This window comes from Rhinolophus hipposideros (assembly GCF_964194185.1).
Source record: "Rhinolophus hipposideros genome assembly, chromosome: X".
Taxonomy (NCBI): domain Eukaryota; kingdom Metazoa; phylum Chordata; class Mammalia; order Chiroptera; family Rhinolophidae; genus Rhinolophus; species Rhinolophus hipposideros.
This window is the reverse complement of record NC_138046.1, coordinates 55,093,578-55,114,949: the sequence shown is the minus strand read 5'-3', so window position 1 is coordinate 55,114,949 and position 21,372 is coordinate 55,093,578. Positions and strand designations below refer to the sequence as shown.

Genomic DNA, 21,372 nt, shown 5'->3' with positions numbered 1-21,372 from the left:
AATCTCAGAAAAAGAAATACAAAAAACAATTCTTTTTGCAATTGCAGCAAAAAGAATAAAATACCTAGGAATAAACTTAACCAAGGATGTGAAAGACCTATATGCTGAAAACTATAAGACATTTTTGAAAGAAATTGAAGAAGACACAAAGAAATGGAAAGACATTCCGTGCTCATGGATTGGAAGAATCAACATAGTTAAAATGGCCATATTGCCCAAAGCAATATACAGATTTAATGCAATCCCCATCAAAATCCCGATGGCATTTTTTAAAGAAATAGAACAAGAAAAATCATCAGATTTGTTTAGTACCAGAAAAAACCTCGAAGAGCCAAGGTAATCTTAAGAAAAAAGAACAATACTGGAGGTATCACATTCCCTGACTTTAGCTTGTACTACAAGGCTACAATAAACAAAACAGCATGGTACTGGCAGAAAAACAGACACATAGACCAATGGAATAGAATTCAGAACTCAGAAATAAAACCACACGAATATGGACAGACAGTTTTTGACAAAGAAGCAAAAAACATACAATGGAGAAAAGACATTCTCTTCAATGAATGGTGCTAGGAGAATTGAATAGTCCTGTGCAAAAGAATGAAACTGGACTGCTATCTGTCACCATGTACCAAAATTAATTCAAAATGTATGAAAGACTTAAGCATAAGACCTGACACAATTAACTGCATAGATGAAAACATAGGTATTAAACTTATGGACCTTAGGTTCAAAGAGCATTTTAGGAATTTGACACCAAAGACAATGGAAGTAAAAGCTAAAATAAATGAATCGGACCATATGAAATTTAAAAGCTCTGCACAGCAAAAGAAACCATCGACAAAATAAAGAGGCAACCAACATGATGGGAGAAGATTTTCGCAAACAGTGCCTCTGATAAGGGGCTAATATCCAAAATATACAAGGAACTCATGAAACTCAACAACAAAAAAACAAACAACCAAATTGAAAAATGGACAGAGGACCTGAAGAGACATTTCTCCAAAGATATACAAATGGCAAATAGACATATGAAAAAATGCTCAACATAGCTAATCATCAAAGAAATGTAAATGAAAACCACAATGAGATATCACCTCACCTCAGTCAGAATGGCTTTCATCAACAAGACAAATAGTAACAGGTGTTGGAGAGGCTGTGGAGAAAAAGGAACCCTTATACACTGTTGGTGGGAATGCAGACTGGTGCAGCCGCTATGGAAGGCAGTGTGGAGGTTCCTCAAGAAATTACGAATAGAATTACCATATGACCCAGCAATCGCTCTCCTGGGTATCTACCCTAAAAAATCTGAAAGCATTTCTCAATAGAGACATGTGTACTCCAATGTTCATTGCAGCTTTGTTTACGGTGGCCAAGACATGGAAACAACCAAAATGTCCTTCGATAGATGAATGGATAAAGAAGTTGTGAGTCAGAAAGAGAAAGACAAGTACCATATGATCTCACTTATATATGGAATCTAAAGAAAAGACTATGTGAATAAACTAATCAGAAACAGTTTTGGGGACACAAAGGAAAAACCGAGAGTTGTTAGATGGGTGTGTGTGGGGGGGTTGGGGATAAGGGGAAAGGTGAAGGGATTTGGAAGCAGCTGGTAACCACAAGATGGCCTCAGGGTTTTTTTGAAAATTAATTTGGGGAAGGTATTCAATAATGTTGTAAAGATTTTGTTGGGTATCCGATGGACATGCGTCCTATTTGGGAGACCACCTCAGGGATACTGTGGATACCTGATCATGGCATTGTACACCAGAAGCTAAACATTAATGAATGCCAACTATAATTTTATATATATAATGTGATGGTTCAGTGTGAGGTCGGAGGGATAGTGGATGGGGGGAGGGGGGTTCACAGTGTGAGGGATATAAATGATGAACGTCTAAGTATTACCTTGTCTTGTACACCTGAAACTAATAAATAAATAAAAAAAAAGAAGTTGTGATATATATACACAATGGAATAGTATACGGCATTAAGGAAGGATGATATAGGAGCATTTGTGACAACATGGATGGATCTTGAGAGTATAATGCTAAGTGAAATAAGTCAGACAGAAAAAGCAGAGAACCCTATGATTTCCCTGATATGTGGTATATAAACCAAAAACAACAAAAGAACAAGACAAACAAATGAGAAAGAAAAACTCATAGACACAGACAATAACTTAGTGGTTACAAGAGGGTAAGGGGGTGGGGGGGTGGGTGATGAGGGTTAGGGGGATCAAATATATGGTGATGGAAGGAGAACTGACTCTGGGTGGTGAACACACAATGGGATTTATAGATGATGTAATAAGAATTGTACACCTGAAATCTATGTAAATTTACTAACAATTGCTACCCCATTAAATTTAATTAAAAAAGTAAATAAATAAAGAGGCAACCAACATTATGGGAGAAGATTTTTGCAAACAGTGCCTCCGATAAGGGGCTAATATCCAAAATATACGAGGAACTCATACAACTCAACAACAGAAAAACAAACAACCTAATTGAAAAATGGGCAGAAGAACTGAAGAGACATTTCTCCAAAGAGGACATACAAATAGCAAATAGACATATGAAAAAATGCTCAACATCACTAGTCATCGGAGAAATGCAAATAAAAACCGCAATGAGATGTCATCTCACCCCAATTAGAATGGCTGTCATCAACAAGACAAATAGTAACAAGTGTTGGTGAGGCTGTGGAGAGATAGGAACCCTCATACACTGTTGGTGGGAATGCAGACTGGTGCAGCCACTATGGAAGGCAGTGTGTACGTTTCTCAAAAAATTAAGAATAGAATTACCATGTGACCCTGCAATCCCTCTCCTAGCTATCTACCCAAAAAATCTGAAAACATTTAGCTATAAAGATATGTGTGTTTCAATGTTCACTGCAGCTTTATTTACAGTGGCCAAGACATGGAAACAACCAAAATGTCCTTCGATAGATGAATAGATAAAGAAGTTGTATTGTACATACACAATGCAATACTATTTCACAATAAGAAAAGATGAAATTGTCATTTGTGACAACATGGATGGATCTTGAGATTATAATGCTAAGCAAAATAAGTCAGACAGAAAAAGCATAGAACCATATGGTTTCACTGATATGTGGTATATAAATCTGAAAACAACAAAAGAACAAGACAAACAATCAAAGAAACAAAAACTCATAGTCATAGACAATAGTTTAGGGGTTACCAGAGGGCAAGCGGGGAGGGAGGCTCTAGAAGAGGGTAATCGGGGTCTAATACATGGTGATGAAAAGAGAACTGACTCTGGTTGGTGAACATACAGTGTGAGAAATAGATAATGTATTACAGAATTTTACACCTGAAATCTATGTAAGTATGCTAACAATTGTCACCCCTATAAACTTTAATTAAAAAAAACTCACAGCCAAGGAGAAAATATTTGTAAACCATGTATATGATGTGGGTCTAATATCCAGAATATATGATGAACTCATCAGTCAATAAAAATGCAAATAAAATAATTTAAAAAGGCAAAGTTTTTTAAAATTATATTGAGTTTATTGGGGTGACATTGTTTAATAAGATTATATAAGTTTTCAGTGTACACTTCTATAATATATCATCTATATATTGCATTGTTTAATAGACATTTCTCCAAAGAAGATATACAAATGGCCAATAAGCACTTAAAAAAAAAGCTCAACATCATTAGTCTTTAGAGAAATGCAAATCAAAGCCAGAATGATACCACTTCACACACACTAGACAGCTATACAGTGGTACCTCGGTTTTCAAACGTAATCTACGAGTTCTGAAACATTCAAAAACAGCTGACAGCTAGGCTTCGGGATCTTGCACTCACCGGAAGCCATGTGACATGTACTTCTGAGTCGTGTTCGAAAACCGAAGCGTTTACTCCAGATTTACGGCGTTCATAAACCAAAATGTTTGTCAACGGAGATGTTTGAAAACCTAGGTACTACTGTAATTCTTTAAAAAAATGGATTATGCCAAGTGTTTGCAAGGATGTAGAGAAATGGGAACCCTTCTACATTGCTGGTGGGAATGTAAAAGGATGTAGCCACTATGCAAAGGCAATTTGGCAGTTTCTCTAGTGTATTATTTTGATTCACTTCTTGTTACTTATTGTTTTAAGGTTTTTTCTTAGTGACTACTCCCTGCAGTTTGTAATTAATATCTTAACTATATAACACCCAAGTTTGAATTAATATCAACTTAGTTTCAATAGTGTACAAAACTCGGCTCCTTTACAAGTCCATTTCCCTCTTTATATTGTTATTGTCACAAATTAGATCTTTATACATCATGCATCTATTACATTGATTTCAAATTATATTTTTATGCATTTGGCTATTAAAGTACACTACGAAGACAAAGAATAGTGAACCCAAAAAGCTGTAATACTGGCTTTAAAAAGTTATTTGACTTTATGTTTTAGTGCAGTTTAAGGTTTACAGAAAGTTAAGCAGAAAGCAACAGAGAGCTCCCATATATACTACTTCTCTTCCACCAGCCCCCTTCACTGAACTCAGTTTCCCATATTATTTGAATCTTAGATTACTGTTGTAGATTTGTTACAATTGATGAATAAATACTGATATATTATTATTAACTGAAGTCCTTAGTTTACATTAGAGTTCACCCTTTATGTTTTACATTTGTTTTTCTTTCAATTATGGTAAAATACACATAACATAAAATGTACAATTTTGAACAATTTTATGTGTACAATTCAGTGGCATTAAGTATATTCACATTGTATTTCAACTGTCCATGTCCAGAACTTTTTATCATCCCAAACTGAAACTCCGTATCCATTCACTAATAACTTCTCATTCTTCCAGTCAGCCCCTTGTGAGCACTATTGTGTTTTCTATCTCTACAAATTTGACAACTTTAGAAACATCATATAAGTGAAATCATGCAGTCTTTGTTATTTTGTGTCTGGCTGTTTCATATAGCATAATGTTTTCAAAGATCATCTTTGTTGTAGCATGTATCAATATTTCATTTCCTTTTAAGACTGAATAATATTTTGTTGTTCGTATATACCATATTTTGTTTATCCATTCATCTTATCCATCAATGGACATTTTGGTTGCTTCCACATTTTGGCTATTGTGAATACTGCTGTTAAGAACATTGTTTGTACAAATATCTGTTTGAGTCCCTGCTTTCACTTATTTTGGGTATGTAGCTAAAAGTAGAATTGTTACATCGTATGGTAATTCTGTTTAATTTTTTTGTGAGGAGCTGCTATACTGTTTTCCAAAGCAGCTGCACCATTTTTTACATTCCCAGCAGCAATGTACACAAGTTTTAATTTATCTATATCCTTGCTAACACTTGTTATTTTCTGTGTTTTGATAATACCTATCTCAATGTGTGTGAAATGGTATCTCATTGTTTTGCTTTGTATTTCCCTAATATTGAACATATTTTCATGTGCTTATTTTTATTTTACTGGCTATTTGTATGTCTTTGAAAAAATGTCTATTCAAGGCCTTTGGCCCTTAAAAATAAAGCTTTAAAAATAGGGTTGTTTGAGTATGGAGGTATCTCAAAAATCTGAAAATGGAACTACCCTATGATCCAGTAACTCCTAGGTATCTATCCGGAGAAACCCAAAACTCCAATTCAAAAATCTTTATGCACTCCTATGTTTATTGCAGCACTATACACAATAACCAAGACATGGAAACAACGGAAATGCCCATCAGTAGATGACTGGATTAAGAAACGGTGGTACATTTATACAATGGAGTATTACGCAGCCTTAAAGAAGAAAGAAATCTTACCATTTGCAACAACATGGATGGAACTAGAGAACATTATGTTAAGTGAAATAAGTCAGACAGAGAAAGACAAGTACCATATGATCTCACTTATATGTGGAATCTAAAGAAGAGAATAAGTGAATGAACTAATCAGAAACAGTTTTGCAGACAAAGAGAAAAAACTGAGGGTTGTTAGATGGGTGGGGGGGTGGGGATAAGGGGGAAGGTGAGGGGATTAGAAAACAGTCGGTAACCACAAGATGGCCAAGGGGTTTTGAAAATTAATTTGGGGAACGTAATCAATAATGTTGTAAAGATTTTGTAGGTTATTTGATGGACACGTCTCCCATTTGGGCGACCACCTCAGGGAAGATGTAGATGCCTGATCACGGGAATGTACACCTGAAGTTGAACAATAATGAATGCCAACTATAATTTTATATATATATATATATATATATATATACACATATATATATATATGTATGTATACATAGGTATGTATATACTTAGAAGAGGCAGAGTACAGCATTGGGAGTGGAGACAGTGGAAATGTGATGGCTCGGTGCGATGTCAGAGGGATAATGGATGGCGGGAGGAGGGTCCACAGTGTGAGGGATATAAATGATAAACGTCTAAGTATTACTTTGTTTTGTGCACCTGAAACTAATCAAAAATATATTTTAAAAAAAGAATTAAAAAAAATCAACGACAAAGAATCCTCAGAGCAGCCAAGGAAAAGAAGACGGCAACCTACAAAGGAAAGCCCATTGGATTATCAGATTTTTGAGCACAAACTCTACAAGACAGCAGTGAATGGAACCAAATATTCAAATTATTGAAAGAGAGAAATTATGAGCAAAGAATAATATACTCAGCAAAGGTATCTTTTAGATATGAAGGAGGAATAAAGACTTTTCCAGACATACAGAAGCTGAGGGAAATTTTTAATGCACGACCTGAACTACAAGAAACACTAAAGGAGGCTATTCGACCACCATTAACAGGGACAATTTGTGGCAACCAAAACATAAAAAGGGGCATAATAAGGGTCTGAACTGGAATATGGGAATGGAGAAAGTAGGCATGCTGAAGAAAATGGAATACTCTAAATATCAAACTTTCTTTTGCATGAAATTAATGGCAACCACTCAAAAAAAAAATCTAGAACTGAAATATATACTGTAATAAAAGAAGAAACATGGGGCCAGCCCAGTGGCTCAGTTGGTTGGAACTCTTTTCTCCTAAAGCCAAAGGCTGCCGGTTTGATTCCCACATGGGCCAGTGTGCTCTCAACCACAAGGTTACCAGTTTTATTCCTCGACTCCCGCAAGGGATGATGGGCTGTGCCCCCTGCAACTAACAACGGCAACTGGACATGGAGCTGAACTGCTACCTCCACAACTAAGATTGAAAGGACATTAACTTGACCTGGAAAAGTCCTGGAAGTACACACTGTTGCCCAATAAAGTCCTGTTCTACTTCCCCAATAAAATCTTTAAAAAAATGAAGATACAGAGGGAAAAATCATAGAATACCACCACACAGAAATAATACAGAACAACAAAAAGGCAAAAAAGAAAATGAAGACATAGTCTTACCAGAAAACTGAAGATAGAATGATAGGAAAGCCTCACATATCGATAATCACCCTAAATGTAAGTAGTATGGACTCACCAATAAAAAGGAAAGAGTAGCAGATTAGATCAAAAAACTAAACCCAACCACAGGTTGTCTGCAAGAGACACATCTCAGCTACAAGGACATTCACAGACTCAAAGTGAAAGAGTGGAAATTAACACTCCAAACAAATGGTATCCAGAGAAAATCAGGTGCAGCCATACTGATTTCAGATGAAACAGACTTCAGGCTAAAAAGATAACAAGAGACAAAGATGAACATTGCAAAATGGTAAAGGGGACTATGCAACAGGAAGACATAACAGTCATGAATATTTATGCCACCGATTTTTGGGATGCAACAAAAGCAGTTTTAAGAGGTAAATTTATATCATACAGGTCGAACTCAAGAAACAAGAAAAATCCCAAGTAAAAAAACTCACAGTACACCTTAAAGAACTAGAAAAAGAAGAACAAATGAAACCCAAGGTCAGCAGAAGAAAGGAAATAAGAAAAATCAGAACAGAACTCAATAAAATAGAGAAAAAAAGACAATAGAAAAAATTAATACAACAAAGAGCTGGTACTTTGAAAAGATTAACAAAATTGATAAACCCTTGGCTAGGCTCACTAAGATAAAAAGAGAGAAGACACTAATAAACAAAATCAGAAATGAAAAAGGGGAAGTTATCACGGACACTACAGAAATACAAAGGATCATCCAAAGATACTATGAAGGACTATATGCCACCAAATTCAATAACCTAGAAGAAATGGACAAGTTCTTAAAACATATAGCCTTCCAAGGCTGAACCATGAAGAACTGGAAAATCTAAACAGACCGAACACCAGTAACGAAATTGAATCAGTCATTCAAAAACTTCCCAAAAGTAAAAGTCCAGAACCAGGTGGTTTCACTAGTGAATTCTACCAAACCTTCAAAGAGCATCTAATACCAGTACTGCTTAAACTCTTCCAAAAACTTGAAGAAGAGACAGTACTCCCTAACTCATTTTATGAGGCCACAATTGCCCTGATACCAAAACCAGGCAAGGGCAGCACATAAAAGAAAATTACAGACCAATATCTCTGATGAATACAGATGCAAAAATCCTAAATAACATTCTAGCAAATTGAATGCAGCAATGCATTACAAAAGATTATTCATCACGACCAAGTGGCGTTTATCCCAGGGGCACAAGGATGGCTCAACATATGCAAATCCATCGATGTAAAGGTCAAAAATCATATAATTGTATCAATTGATGAAGAAAAAGCATTTGACAAGATACAACATCCATTTATGATTAAAACACTTAATAAAATAGGTATAGAAGGAAAGTACCTTAACATAATAAAGTCCATAGAGGACAAACCCTCAGCTAATCTCATAATTAATGGTGAAAAACTGAAGCCCTTTGCTCTACGTTCAGGAACACGACAAGGCTGTCCCCTATCACCTCTGCTTCTCAACATAGTGTTGGAAGTCCTCGCCAGAGCCATCAGACAAGAGAAAGAAATAAAAGGCATCCAAATTGGGAATGAAGAAGTTAAATTGTCACTCAATGCAGATGACATGATGCTATATATAGAAAACCCTAAAGACTCCACCAAAAAGCTGTTAGAAACAATCAACGAATACAGTAAAGTTGCTGGCTACAAAATCAGCATAAAAGTCCATTGCATTCCTATATACTAACAATGAACTCTGAAAAAGAAATACAAAGTTACAATTCCTTTTGCAATTGCTACAAAAAGAATAAAATACCTAGGAATAATCTTAACCAAGGATGTGAAAGACTTGTATGTTGAAAACTATAAAACATTTTTATAACAAATTGAAGAAGACACAAAGAAATAGAAAGACATTCCACGCTCATGTATTGGAAGAATCAACATAGTTAAAATGGCCGTATTATCCAAAGCAATATACAGATTTAATGCAATTCCCATGAAAATCCCAATGGCATTTTTTAGAGAAATAGAATAAAAAATCATGAGATTTGTTTGGAACCACAAAAGACCCCGAATAGCCAAAGCAATCTTAAGAGAAAAGAACAATGCTGGAGGTATCACACTGCCTGACTTTAGCTTGTACTACAGGACTACAATAATCAGAACAGCACGGTATTGGCAGAAAAACAGACACATAGACCAATGGAATAGAATTGAGAACCCAGAAATAAAACCGCATAAATATGGACAGATAATTTTTGACAAAGAAGCTAAAAACATACAACGGATGAAAGACAGCCTCTTCAATAAATGGTGCTGGGAGAATTGGAAAGCCACGTGCAAAAGAATGAAAGTGGACTGCTATCTGTCAACATGTACCAAAATTAATTCAAAATGGATCAAAGACTTAAGCATAAGACCTGACACAATAAACTGCATAGGAGAAAACATAGGTACTAAACTTATGGACCTTGGGTTCAAAGAGCATTTTATGAATTTGACTCGAAAGGCAATGGAAGCAAAAGCTAAAATAAATGAATGGGACTATATGAAACTTAAAAACTTCTGCACAGCCAAAGAAACCATCGACAAAATAAAGAGGCAACCGACTGAATGGGAGAAGATTTGTGCAAACAGTGCCTCCGATAAGGGGCTAATATCCAAAATATACAAAGAACTCATGAAACTCAACAACAAAAAACAAACAACCCAATTGAAAAATGGGCAGATGACCTGAAGAAACATTTCTCCAAAGAGGACATACAAATGGCAAATAGACATATGAAAAAATGCTCAACATCACTAATCATCAGAGAAATGCAGATGAAACCACAATGAGGTACCACCTCACCCCAGTTAGAATGGATATCATCAAGAAGACAAGTAGTAACAAGTGTTGGAGAGGCTGTGGAGAAGAAGGAACCCTCATACACTGTTGGGAATGCAGACTGGTGCAGCCGTTATGGAAGGTAGTGTGGAGGTTCCTCAAATAATTACGAATAGAATTACCATATGACCCAGCAATCGCTCTCCTGGGTATCTACCAAAAATATCTGAAAACATTTATACATAAAGACACCCGTGCTCCAATGTTTATTATTATGATGTGGAGAAATTGTTTACGGTGGCCAAGACATGGAAACAGCCAAACTGTCCTTCGATAGATAAATAGATAAAGAAGTTTTGTCATATATACACAATGGAATACTATTTGGCAGTAAGAAAAGATGATATAGGAACATTTGTGACAAAATGGATGGATCTTGAGAGTATAATGCTAAGCAAAATAAGTCAGACAGAAAAAGCAGAGAACCATATGATTTCAGTGATATGTGGTATATAAACCAAATACAACAAAAGAACAAGACAAACAAATGAGAAACAAAAACTCATAGACACAGACAATAGTTTAGTGGTTACCAGAGGGTAAGGGATGTAGGGGGTGGGAGATGAGGGTAACGGGGATCAAATATATTGTGATGGAAGGAGAACTGACTTTAGGTGGTGAACACACAATGGATTTATAGATGATGTAATACAGAATTGTACACCTGAAATCTATGTAATTTCACTAACAATTGTCACCCCAATAAATTTAGAAAAAGCCCACAATGAGATACCACCTCATACACACTAGCATGGTAATACAAACAAAACAAAACAAAAACAAAAGCAGAAAACATCAAGTTTGAGCAATGATGTGGAGAAATTGGAACCTCATACGTTTCTGTTAAGATTGTAAAATGGTACATCATCTGATTGCATTTTTATATCTCAATACAAATTAAATAATCAAAGTAAAAAAAAAGAATGAAACTGGACTGCTATCTGTCACCATGTACCAAAATTAATTCAAAATGGATCAAAGACTTAAGCATAAGACCTGAAACAATAAACTGCATAGAAGAAAACATAGGTACTAAACTTATGGGCCTTGAGTCAAAGAGCATTTTATGAATTTGACTCCAAATGCAAGGGAAGTAAAAGCTAAAACAAATGAATGGGACTATATGAAACTTAAAAGCTTGTGCACGGCAAAAGAAACCATCGACAAAATAAAGAGGCAACCAAGTGAATGGGAGAAGATTTGTGCAAACAGTGCCTCCGATAAGGGGCTAATATTCAAAATATGCAAGGAACTCGTGCAACTCAACAACAACAACAACAAAAAACAAAACCCAATTGATAAATGGACAGAAGACCTGAAGAGACATTTCTCCAAAGAGGACATACAAATGGCAAATAGACATATGGAAAGATGCTCAACATCTCTAATCATCATAGAAATGCAAATAAAAACCCCAATGAGATATCACCTTACCCCAGTTAGAATGGCTATCATCAACAAGACAAACAGTAACAAGTGGTGGAGAGGCTGTAGAGAAAATGGAACTCTCATACACTGTTGGTGGGAGTGCAGCCTCATGTAGGAGCTATGGAAGGCAGTGTGGAGGTTCCTCAAAAGATTACAAATAGAATTTCTGTATGATCCAGCAATCCCACTCCTAGGTATCTTCCCCAAAAATTCTGAAAACATCCATAAAGACACGTGTGCTACAGTGTTCATTGCAGCTTTATTTACGGGTGGCCAAGACATGGAAACAAGCAAAATGTCCTTCGATAGATGAATGGATAAAGAAGTTGTGGTATATATATATATATATATATATATATACACAATGGAATACTATTTGGCAGTATGAAAAGATGAAATAGGACCATTTGTGACAATATGGATGGACCTTGAGTTTATAATGCTAAGCGAAATAAGTCAGACAGAAAAAGCGGAGAACCATATGATTTCAGTGATATGTGGTATATAAACCAAAGACAACAAAAGAACAAGACAAACAAATGAGAAACAAAAACTCATAGACACAGGCAATAGTTTAGTGGTTACCAGGTGGAAAAGGCGGGTGTGGTAGATGAGGGTAAAGGGGATCAAATATATTGTGATAGAAGGAGAACTGAACCTGGGTGGTGAGCACACAATATGATTTATAGATGATGTAATACATAATTGTATACTTGAAATCTATGTAACTTTTCTAAATTTTAATTAAAAAAAAAGATGCCCTGTGACCTTGGATAACTCCTGTGACTTCTACCACCTTTGTTGTCATTTGTTAAATTATGTATATATATATATATAATTATATAATATATAATTACATAATTGTGTATATGTATGCTTTATGTCCCTTAGGTTTTATGAAGAGGAATAAGTTAATTTATGCAAAGTATTTTGTACAGTGGCCAGAATATTGTAAAATTCATGGTATATAGCACTCAAATATTAGCTATTGTTGTTATTTATAGAAATCTTTTAACGTTTCCTAAGATGCTAGTCCTCAGATGCTTGTTGGATACATGTTACTTTTTAAAACACTTTAGGGTCCTTTTCTTCCCTTGTTTTATTTCCTACCCAGTGTTGCCTATGGACTCCATATTGGTTAACAACAGTTGACTTTGGCATTAAGAAGAGGCGGTTAATGAGGGTAGGAGGTTTGTAAAAGAGGTAAAGTGAACTGTAAAAGTTCTTGCCTTTTTGTGGTTATTGATTATGATGTTTTCTTTTTTATTATCTGGGGGAAACGCTTTTCTTGAATTTCCTAATTTACAATTTTATATGCTCTTGAAAAACTCAAAAGCAAACTTAAAGAAACGTTGTAGAACATAGTACTGAACATTTAGTAGATGCTGACAAAAAAAACCTGTTGGTTTGATTGGCTATTTTTATTTTCTGTATTAGAGTTAACTTTTGTAACCTTATTTAACCATACTATTTCTCTACCTTCCAATTTAATAACCTGGCCTGATTTTTACTTTTTGACTAGTTTCCATTTTGTTACCTTAAAATTCAGAGTTTAGCGAGTCTGGCATCTTGTTATCTTTCCTGTATGTTGGTAGAATCTGTACCCACAGAGATGCTTATTTAAAAAGCATGCAAGTTAATTTGGGTAACTGTATTTTTATATATTCTTTCCATTGTATTCATCCTACCAATTCCCCAAGCCTCTGAAAAACCTACTTTTCGGAGCTAATGTTCTTTAACTTCCATACTTCTTTCCTGAAAGATGCTGTCTTCTGGTTTTCTATGACCAGTTTCCATCCACCTTTAGGTTTTTATTTTGTTCCTGCATTTCTCTTTCTAAGTTAGACCTGAACCAAGAAATACATTAATCCTATTGCATTCTTCCCTTTTTTTATATTAGGAAATTGTTCTTGGCATTCTCAAATCTCGGCACTTTAGAGTTTTAAACTAAATCATGGTTTGAAACCATTCATTGTACCAGAATCAAAAAGACTCCACTAGCATTTCATCTTTGATCTAGAGGTAAGGATGGATGACGTGAATGATACCTCTTAAATATTTTTTCTTTTAATCTAGTATCAGACCGCCCTTTCGTTTTTATTTACTTATTTTTGATTAGGTAACATCCTGTGGTTGTAATTTTAAACGTTTAAAAGGTCCTCTCCTTCCCTCTCTTTTTCCCAGTCACCTTACTTCCCTAGAATCAATTTTAGTATCCTAAAGTTGTATCAGTTTTAGTGTCCTTCCAGAGAAATTGTATACATAAAATTCTCACCTTTTTACACAAATGTTAACCTAACATATTTATTGCTTTGTACCATTCTTTTTTATTTAGAAATATGCTTTTGTGATTTTACCTTATCAGTTCATGTAGATATTTCTACTTTCTAAAAAAAACCCACAAAAACAAAAAAGCAAACCCCACCAGGTCTGTCTTGGAGAAGTGTGTGCATGATGCGGCTTTCTGCAAGGAATGACTGGGCAAACTGGATAGGTGCTTACGGCAGGTGGCCCAGACCTAAAATGCTTATAATCCCTGCCACATTTCCACAGTGCCAAAAATCATGACTTGGACAGGACTGCAAGACAAGACTTGATGGAGCAGAGGAAGAGGAACCCGGAGCGACCCTATCTGATGCCTGACACTTACTTGGATGTGAGGCCACACACAGGGAGGATTCTGTGACCCGGTGCAGGTCCAGACAGGGAAAGGCCCTCTTTCTAGGGCACTGTGGGGACCGCAAAATGGCAACACGCGTTACTATTTCGAATGAGAAAAAAGCAGTGTGGCAGCAAGAATGAATCTGGGCGCAGAGCAGTGGATTCTGTCCCAGGGTTAGAGGTCTAGGTCTGCCTTTAGGAGGGGGGCAGTGGTGAGGCCTCCGTGGCAGCCCCCTCTCCACTTTCTCTCCTCCCTGGGCCCCTGAACGATGAAAGAACTGGGGGGGGGGCACGTCAGGACCTCAGGGTCGGTCTAGCCTTAGATGGCCTCTCCCCACCCGGGCAGCATTCTCACAGCCCCTCTCCCAGCAGCGTCCAGAAAGGATGGTGAGAAGGCGGGAGGGAGGTGGGTAGAACCCAGCACTCTGGGGGTTCATATATACCTAGGGGCGCTTTGTATCCACACTTTGCTGCTTACAGCGCAGCTGCTCCTGACCTTGCGAACATGCTCCCCCACCCACGCCCGCGCTGCCCATAGATTGGAGAACCGGAAATGTTGTAGGGGGTACCCGGCAGGGGGACGCGGAGGTCCTTAGAGCCCGACTGGCGGGCGTTAATTCGCCCCCTTCGCCGGGGCTGCTCCCGGCCCCGCCCCCTCCGGGTCGGAACTGCTGGCCGTCTGGCAGGGGAGGGGTCGTCGAACCCATTCGTCCAGTCTCCCTCCGCCCCGCTTTCCCGACACCCTCGCGGCCAGCGGTTCGTGCCGCATCCTGCGCAGCCCCTGCCGGGTTTGGTGCAGCGGCGCAAAGGGCGGGACGCCTCTTTGCAATTTGATGCGCGCGCAAGGCGGTGGGAATCCGAGGAGGTCCGAGAGCAGGGGAGGCCGGCCACCCGGGCCCCGAGCCTGGAAAGGCAAGTGGGGGTGCATGGGGGCGGGGGTGGGTCCACACTCTCGACCAGCTTACAACCCGCGCCCAGACCCTGGCATCCTGGCGAGGAGGTGGAGGCGGCTACAGGGTCGAAGCCGGTTCCTGAGAGAGGTGCGCAACGCCAGGAAGCCCTGCGCTGAGGTTGCGGCGGCGACGGGTGCGGGCCGGACCCAGGGTCCAAGGCCCAGGGATGGCCTCAGATACTCCCTGGGCTCCTGGGGGAAGCGATCCACGCCGGTCTCTCCCCAGCCTGCTTTCCCGGAGATGGCTGTGGGGGAGGCTGCTGCTGCGGGAGAAATGGTGGAGCCCGAGCAGAGATGGGGGCGCCGGGGCGGGGGCGTTGGCTACTCCGGGCCCTGATTCTGGAAAGGGCCTGCTGGGGCTCCGCGTCCTGGGGGCTGTTTCTTCCCACAGGTGCCTCGTTGGTGCCAAAGTCTCCCGTCTGCGCGGTAGGCTGGCGATTTCAGGCGGCGAGGGGCGTCTGCCAAGGAGCTGCTTGAGAGAAAGTTGGAGCAGGAAAATAGCCTGCGTTTCTGGAGGTGTGTGGGGGTGGGGGGTGGGCAGCCGCCTGTGACTGGAGACCCCAATTGGGGTGGGTGACTGTGACCAGAGCGGGTTAGGCACCCAGGAATAAATCCTAAAATTTCCCTCCGTACCAGTTCCTAGGCACTTCCCTTGGCTTCCGCCCTTACCTCCAGCCGTAACTGGGGGTAGGAAAAGGGGCTCGGAGGCGAGGGTGAGACGGAAGTCACAGTTACAAGTGCCACTGCACAACCTGTTTTCTAGAATATGCGGGCGCCCTTCCCCGGATTTATTCCGCCCAAGGCAAAGGGATGTGGTGCACCTAGTGGTGAATCCTCAGAATTGGAAGACGGGCAGCAATGAGAAGACTGTGACGTCAAGAAAAGATGTCGTTATCTGGAACCCTGAAACAGGGCCTTAGTAAAACGAGAACATTCTACCTAGAAGACCTTAAATGTTGAAAGACAGATCACATGTGGACTCCCATCATTGGTGTTGGTCTGTCCACCAAGTGCTCAGTTGTTACCATGGTCTTCTGACTGTCTTTCTTTTCGTCTTTTTGTCCCCAGGCTTACTTTAAGACCGGTCACTTCTGCAAGGAAGGAAAGGAGGAAGAGACAGGCTCAATTCTCTGGAGGTTGGTGCGAAGGGGGAAAAGCAGGGGATGGCGACAGAGTAAGATCATGGCAGGTCTTTGATCCACCTCTCCTGCTCTCTGCCAGATTTGCACACTGCCCCAGCATCCCTCGTCCATTTCCTGCAGGAGATATTAGGAATATTGGGGTAGGTGTGGATTGGGCTGTGAATGGGAGGAGAAGACCTGAGATCAGGGACCAGGAGACAGGAAACGTTAGACAAACTGGACCCTTAAACAGAAAGAGAGATATTTGCATCAGGGGTCAGGGTGTCTGCCTGTCAACCAAGCCCTCAGACTCCATTTTCTCCTGTACATTTGCTTGTCCATGGAACAGCCTTCTGCTCTAGGGTGTAATTGGTACCCCTGGAACAAAGCACGGAGTGGGAAATTGTACCACGTCAGAGAAGGTTGGTATGAGATGGGTAAAACTTCGGGTCGGATAGTGGAGACCAGTGCAGTCACAATAGTGATTAGGGTCTAGTTTCAGGACTCCTCAACTTCTCTCATTGCCAACATACTTTCCCACAAATTTCACACCTATTTGGTGGCAGGCCAAATAGTGTGGCAGTTGTGGGCAAAATGAGTGTGACGGAGAGACTTTCTCATCGCCCAGCAGCTCCACCAGGAATTCAAGGTTCAGTCTGTGTGTGTGTCCCTGCATGGAGCGACACAGTTCAAAGAGTCTCAAAGCCCCGTGTCCTTCTCTCTCCCTAGATCCACCTCCAGTGGCATCTCTGGTGTTGCTGGAATTGCTGCTGACCACCACCCGCAACAGGTCTGCACCCACTTGGGAACCATCCATCGTCCTCCTGCTTGGTTGTGCCTCTTCGGCACTCTGTGTGTGATATTGGCTGAGGCTGGTCTTTGGAAGGAGGCTGATTGGGTGCTGGACTGGTGATTGACTCTCTTCCAATTGTATTGCCTGAATCACTGGAAGATCAGTGTGAAGATACAGAATTGTGGTAGAGGCGGGGACTGTGTTACGGGTATTTAACTGCCTCTTCTCTGTAACTGGTATTATGACTGGGGCTGAGATTGAGCCTGGTGCCCAGGCCAAGCCTGAAAAGAAGGCTAGAGAAGAGGTTGGGGGTGGGGCTGAGAGAGAGAACGAAGTCCCGATGGTGGTCAGACCCAAGGTTAGGACCCAAGCCCAGGTAATGCCTGGGGCAAGGCCTAAAACTGCATCCAAGGCTATGAATGGGGCAAGGCCAGAAACGGAGTCCCAGGCGATGGCTGGGTCAGGGCCCCAAACTGATTCCCAAGTAATGGCTGTGGCAAGGTCCAGAAGTGAAACCCAGAGAATGTCTGGGGCAAGGCCAAAAACAGAGGCCAGGGCAGTAGGTAGGGCATGTCCTAAAACTGAGACCAAGGCAATCACTGGGCCAAGGCAAAAGGAAGAAGCCCAGGCTTGGGCCCAGACTGAGTTTGGGGCTGAGGCAATGTCCCAAACAGAGGGCTTGCCCCAGACCAATGCAGAAGCCTGGCCACTGCTCAGTACTGAGTGTGGGTCAGGTGCTAAACCTATGGCCCTATCTGTAGATAGGGAACTGCTCAGGGTGGATGCTGAGATGTTTCCTGGCTCACACGGTCAGATGGGAATCCAACCCTGGTTTGGATCAGGGGAGGAAACTAATACCGGGTCTTGGTGCTATCCCAGGCCCAGGGCCAGAGCGGAGGGCTCTAATGAATCTGGATTCTGGTCAGCAGATGAGACCTCTACGATGTCTTCCTTCTGGGCTGGAGAAGAGGCCAGTATCAGATCATGGCCCAGGGAAGAGGCCAATACGAGGTCCAGGCACAGGGCTAAACATCAGCCTAACACCAGGTCTAGGCCGAGATCCAAGCCAGATCCCTCTATTGATTCTTGGTCTGGGTCTGAGGAGGAGTCTGGCAACCCATTCTGCTTGTGGGCTGGAGAAAATACCAATATGTTGTTTAGACCCAGAGTCAGAGATGAGGCAAATGTTAGGTCCAAGCTCAGGACAAAGATAGAGGATGTTTTTGAGTCTGAAGATGAGTACTTTAAGGAGTCCTGGTTTGTGCCCGGAGAAGAGGCCAATAGTCGATTCAGGCTCAGAGACAAGACAGAGCCCAGTACTATCCTGAAGCCCAGGGCCGAGAAAGATGCTGATAACAGTGATAGCGTCAAACAGGAGTCCAGGTTTGAGGAGGAAGTCATTGTTGGGTCCTGGTTCTGGGCAGAGAAAGAGGCCGGTATGGAGGCCGGGGCTTCTGCCATCTGTGAGTCCACGCCAGGGGCTGAGGAGGGGGCCATTGGTGGATCCTCGTTCGAGACTGAGGAAAAGTTCAGTTTGGGGGCTGTGGCCAGAGAAGAGACCAGGCCAGAGTCTGAAGAAGAGGCCATATTTGGATCCTGGTTCTGGGACAGGGATGAGGCCTGCTTTGACCTAAATCCCAATCCGGTGTACAAGGCTAGTCCCACGTTCCACGATTCAGCTGAGGAAATAAATACATCATCCAGGCCCAAAACTTGGGAAGAGGTCACCGTTGAGTTCAAACCTGGTCCTTGTTATTTCGTTGGTTTCCCATCCCCAAGCCCCTTTAGAATTTCTGAAGAAGCAGCAGCAGCTGCATTCGCTGAACTGTTTGAGGGAAAGCCCCAGGATGCAGAACGTACCCCAGAAGGGGAAGAGCAGGAATCTGTGCTTCAGCCCAATCAGGCTGATCCTGAATTCCCATTTCAGTATGAACCATCCTACAGGTCAGTCCGGGAAATTCGGGAGCATCTTAGGACCAGGGAGAGTGCAGAGCCTGAGAGTTGGTCCTGCAGCTGCATCCAGTGTGAACTTAAAATTAGTTCTGGAGAGTTTGAAGAACTCCTTCTGTTAATGGACAAAATCCGAGATCCTTTTATTCAGGAAATATCTAAAATCGCAATGGGTATGAGAAGTGCTTCTCAATTTACCCGAGATTTCATTCGGGATTCGGGTGTCGTCTCACTTATTGAAACCTTGCTCAATTATCCCTCCTCCCGAGTTAGGACACAGTTTTTGGAAAATATGATCCTCATGGCTCCACCATATCCAAATCTAAACATGATTGAGACATTCATATGTCAAGCATGTGAGGAAACCCTTGCACAAACTGTGGATTCCCCCGAGCAGCTGCTTGGATTAAGGCTGCTTAGATACCTCACTACAACTACTGACTATCACACACTGGTTGCCAATTATATGTCTGTGTTTCTCTCCCTATTAGTCACAGGAAATGCAACAACAAAGTTTCACGTTCTGAAAATGCTATTGAATTTGTCTGAAAATGCTGTTGTGGCCAAAAAACTATTCAGTGCCAAAGCTCTATCGATATTTGTGCGTCTCTTTAACATAGAAGAGTCAAACGATAATATTCAAATTGTTATTAAAATGTTTCGGAATATCAGCAATATTATAAGAAATGGAACAATGGCCTTAATTGATGATGATTTCAGTCTTGAGCCACTTATTGCTGCATTCCATGAATTTGAGAACTTAGCCAAGGACCTACAAACCCAGATAGACAATCAACATGATCCTGATCCTGAGGGGGGACAACAAAGCTAATATGATTAACCACCTGCCTCTGATCGGCCTGATGTTCCCAAAGAGCCCTGAGTAGTGGCTTTCGTTTTCACAGTCTGGTTTTATGTTGTAACTTGTATTTTTAATGCTGATGTTAACTTGATCCAATTCTTGGTTTGAGCTGGCTCATTGTGTGGATGGCAAATGAACATTACAGCTGAAAACATATTTGTGATATTTATCTTGCTGTCCAGATTGTGGTATTTTTTCTGTATTGAGCTTCCAATGAATTGACTCGCCTATGTAAGCTACCCTGCTATTCGTTGTTTAAACAAATGGTTCTTTATTTGAGTCTGTGTTTTCAATAAAGTTCTGTGTGAAAAATAGCAGAAGTGACCCTCCTTCAGTTTAAAATCCAGATGCAGGTACTTTGTGCACACTGACAAACATAGATAATCAGTAGCATGACAAACATAATCTCATTGGAAAATTCCATTCCTGGAGCTTAAGAAGGAAAAGACTACTGTGGGCCGTGGTACTTGAGGATTGCTTCCGAGAAGAGGGACCCACTTAAATTGGTCGCCGAGGGCTAGGGTAAGAGAAAACATTAGGTCATTCTTGGGAGTGAGAAGTGGTGGTATGAAGAAAAAAAGTGTGTAACTTGAAATCTGCTCCGGTAGTGAGGACGTACCCTGTCTGCCTGAATTAGGTGAGACAAGTTTAGTTAGGGATGCAGTTGGAATGAGGCCGGTTTGGAGAGCTAAGTCGGCCAAATCTGCACATTTTACAACTCAAAAGTGCAGGTGTTGCTTCAGTGCCACCTAAAGGATGAAAGACTAGGATGGTACACCAATTAAATGGCGTCAGGAGTGAGATTCTCTTTGTGTTCTCAGTCCAAGGAAAGTATTAAGGAAATCCCATTCAGCTATTAAAAATGGTCTGTTCATTGGCAGGAAATGACACTAATGCTTTTATGTCTGGTGAAATAGAGAAGAATGTGAGTGACATCTATGGAAATTAGATCCCATTTTAAAACCGTGTGTGAATAAACACAATTTCTATGCATTTTCAGTATGATTTTCTAAGACACTTCATATATTACATAGCCTAAAACAAAATCACTCATGTGTGGGTCATAATACTGAAGGCAATGGAGGAACAAGAGAGACAAAGAAACAAAAACTCATAGACACAATAGTTTAGTGGGTACCAGAGGGTTGGGGGGCGAGGGGTGGTAGATCAGGATAAAGGGGGTCAAATGTATGGTGATGGAAGGAGAACTGACTGTGTGATGAGCACACAATGTGATATATAGATGATGCATTACAGAAATGTATACTTGAAACTTACGTAATTTTACTAACCATTGTCACTCTACTTTTAAAACAAGACATTTAAAAAAAATGTCCAATGCTAAAAACAATTGTCAGAG

At 40.6% G+C, this 21,372-nt stretch overlaps 1 protein-coding gene across 7 annotated transcripts in view; it reads left to right on the top strand.

Annotated features, from left to right (window-relative positions):
• The window catches only part of LOC308495406 (G-protein coupled receptor-associated sorting protein 2-like), a 48,181-nt gene extending 27,861 nt beyond the window's left edge, over nucleotides 1-20,320 (top strand). For 3 of the 7 annotated variants that reach the window (XM_081043544.1, XM_081043543.1, XM_081043546.1), the window contains 6 exons: nucleotides 12,788-12,876; nucleotides 13,574-13,695; nucleotides 14,227-14,329; nucleotides 15,678-15,802; nucleotides 16,355-16,422; nucleotides 17,137-20,320. In XM_081043544.1, coding sequence (XP_080899670.1) covers nucleotides 17,442-19,982 — 2,541 coding nt within the window. In that variant the 5' untranslated portion in view covers nucleotides 12,788-12,876; nucleotides 13,574-13,695; nucleotides 14,227-14,329; ... (1 more) ...; nucleotides 16,355-16,422; nucleotides 17,137-17,441 and the 3' untranslated portion in view covers nucleotides 19,983-20,320. Of the gene's footprint in view, nucleotides 1-12,787; nucleotides 12,877-13,573; nucleotides 13,696-14,226; nucleotides 14,330-14,374; nucleotides 15,375-15,677; nucleotides 15,803-16,354; nucleotides 16,423-17,136 lie in introns of those variants that run through there. The other 4 variants (XM_081043541.1, XM_081043545.1, XM_081043542.1 and 1 more) reach the window with 3 other exon arrangements.
• Nucleotides 20,321-21,372: the final 1,052 nt, after the last annotated feature.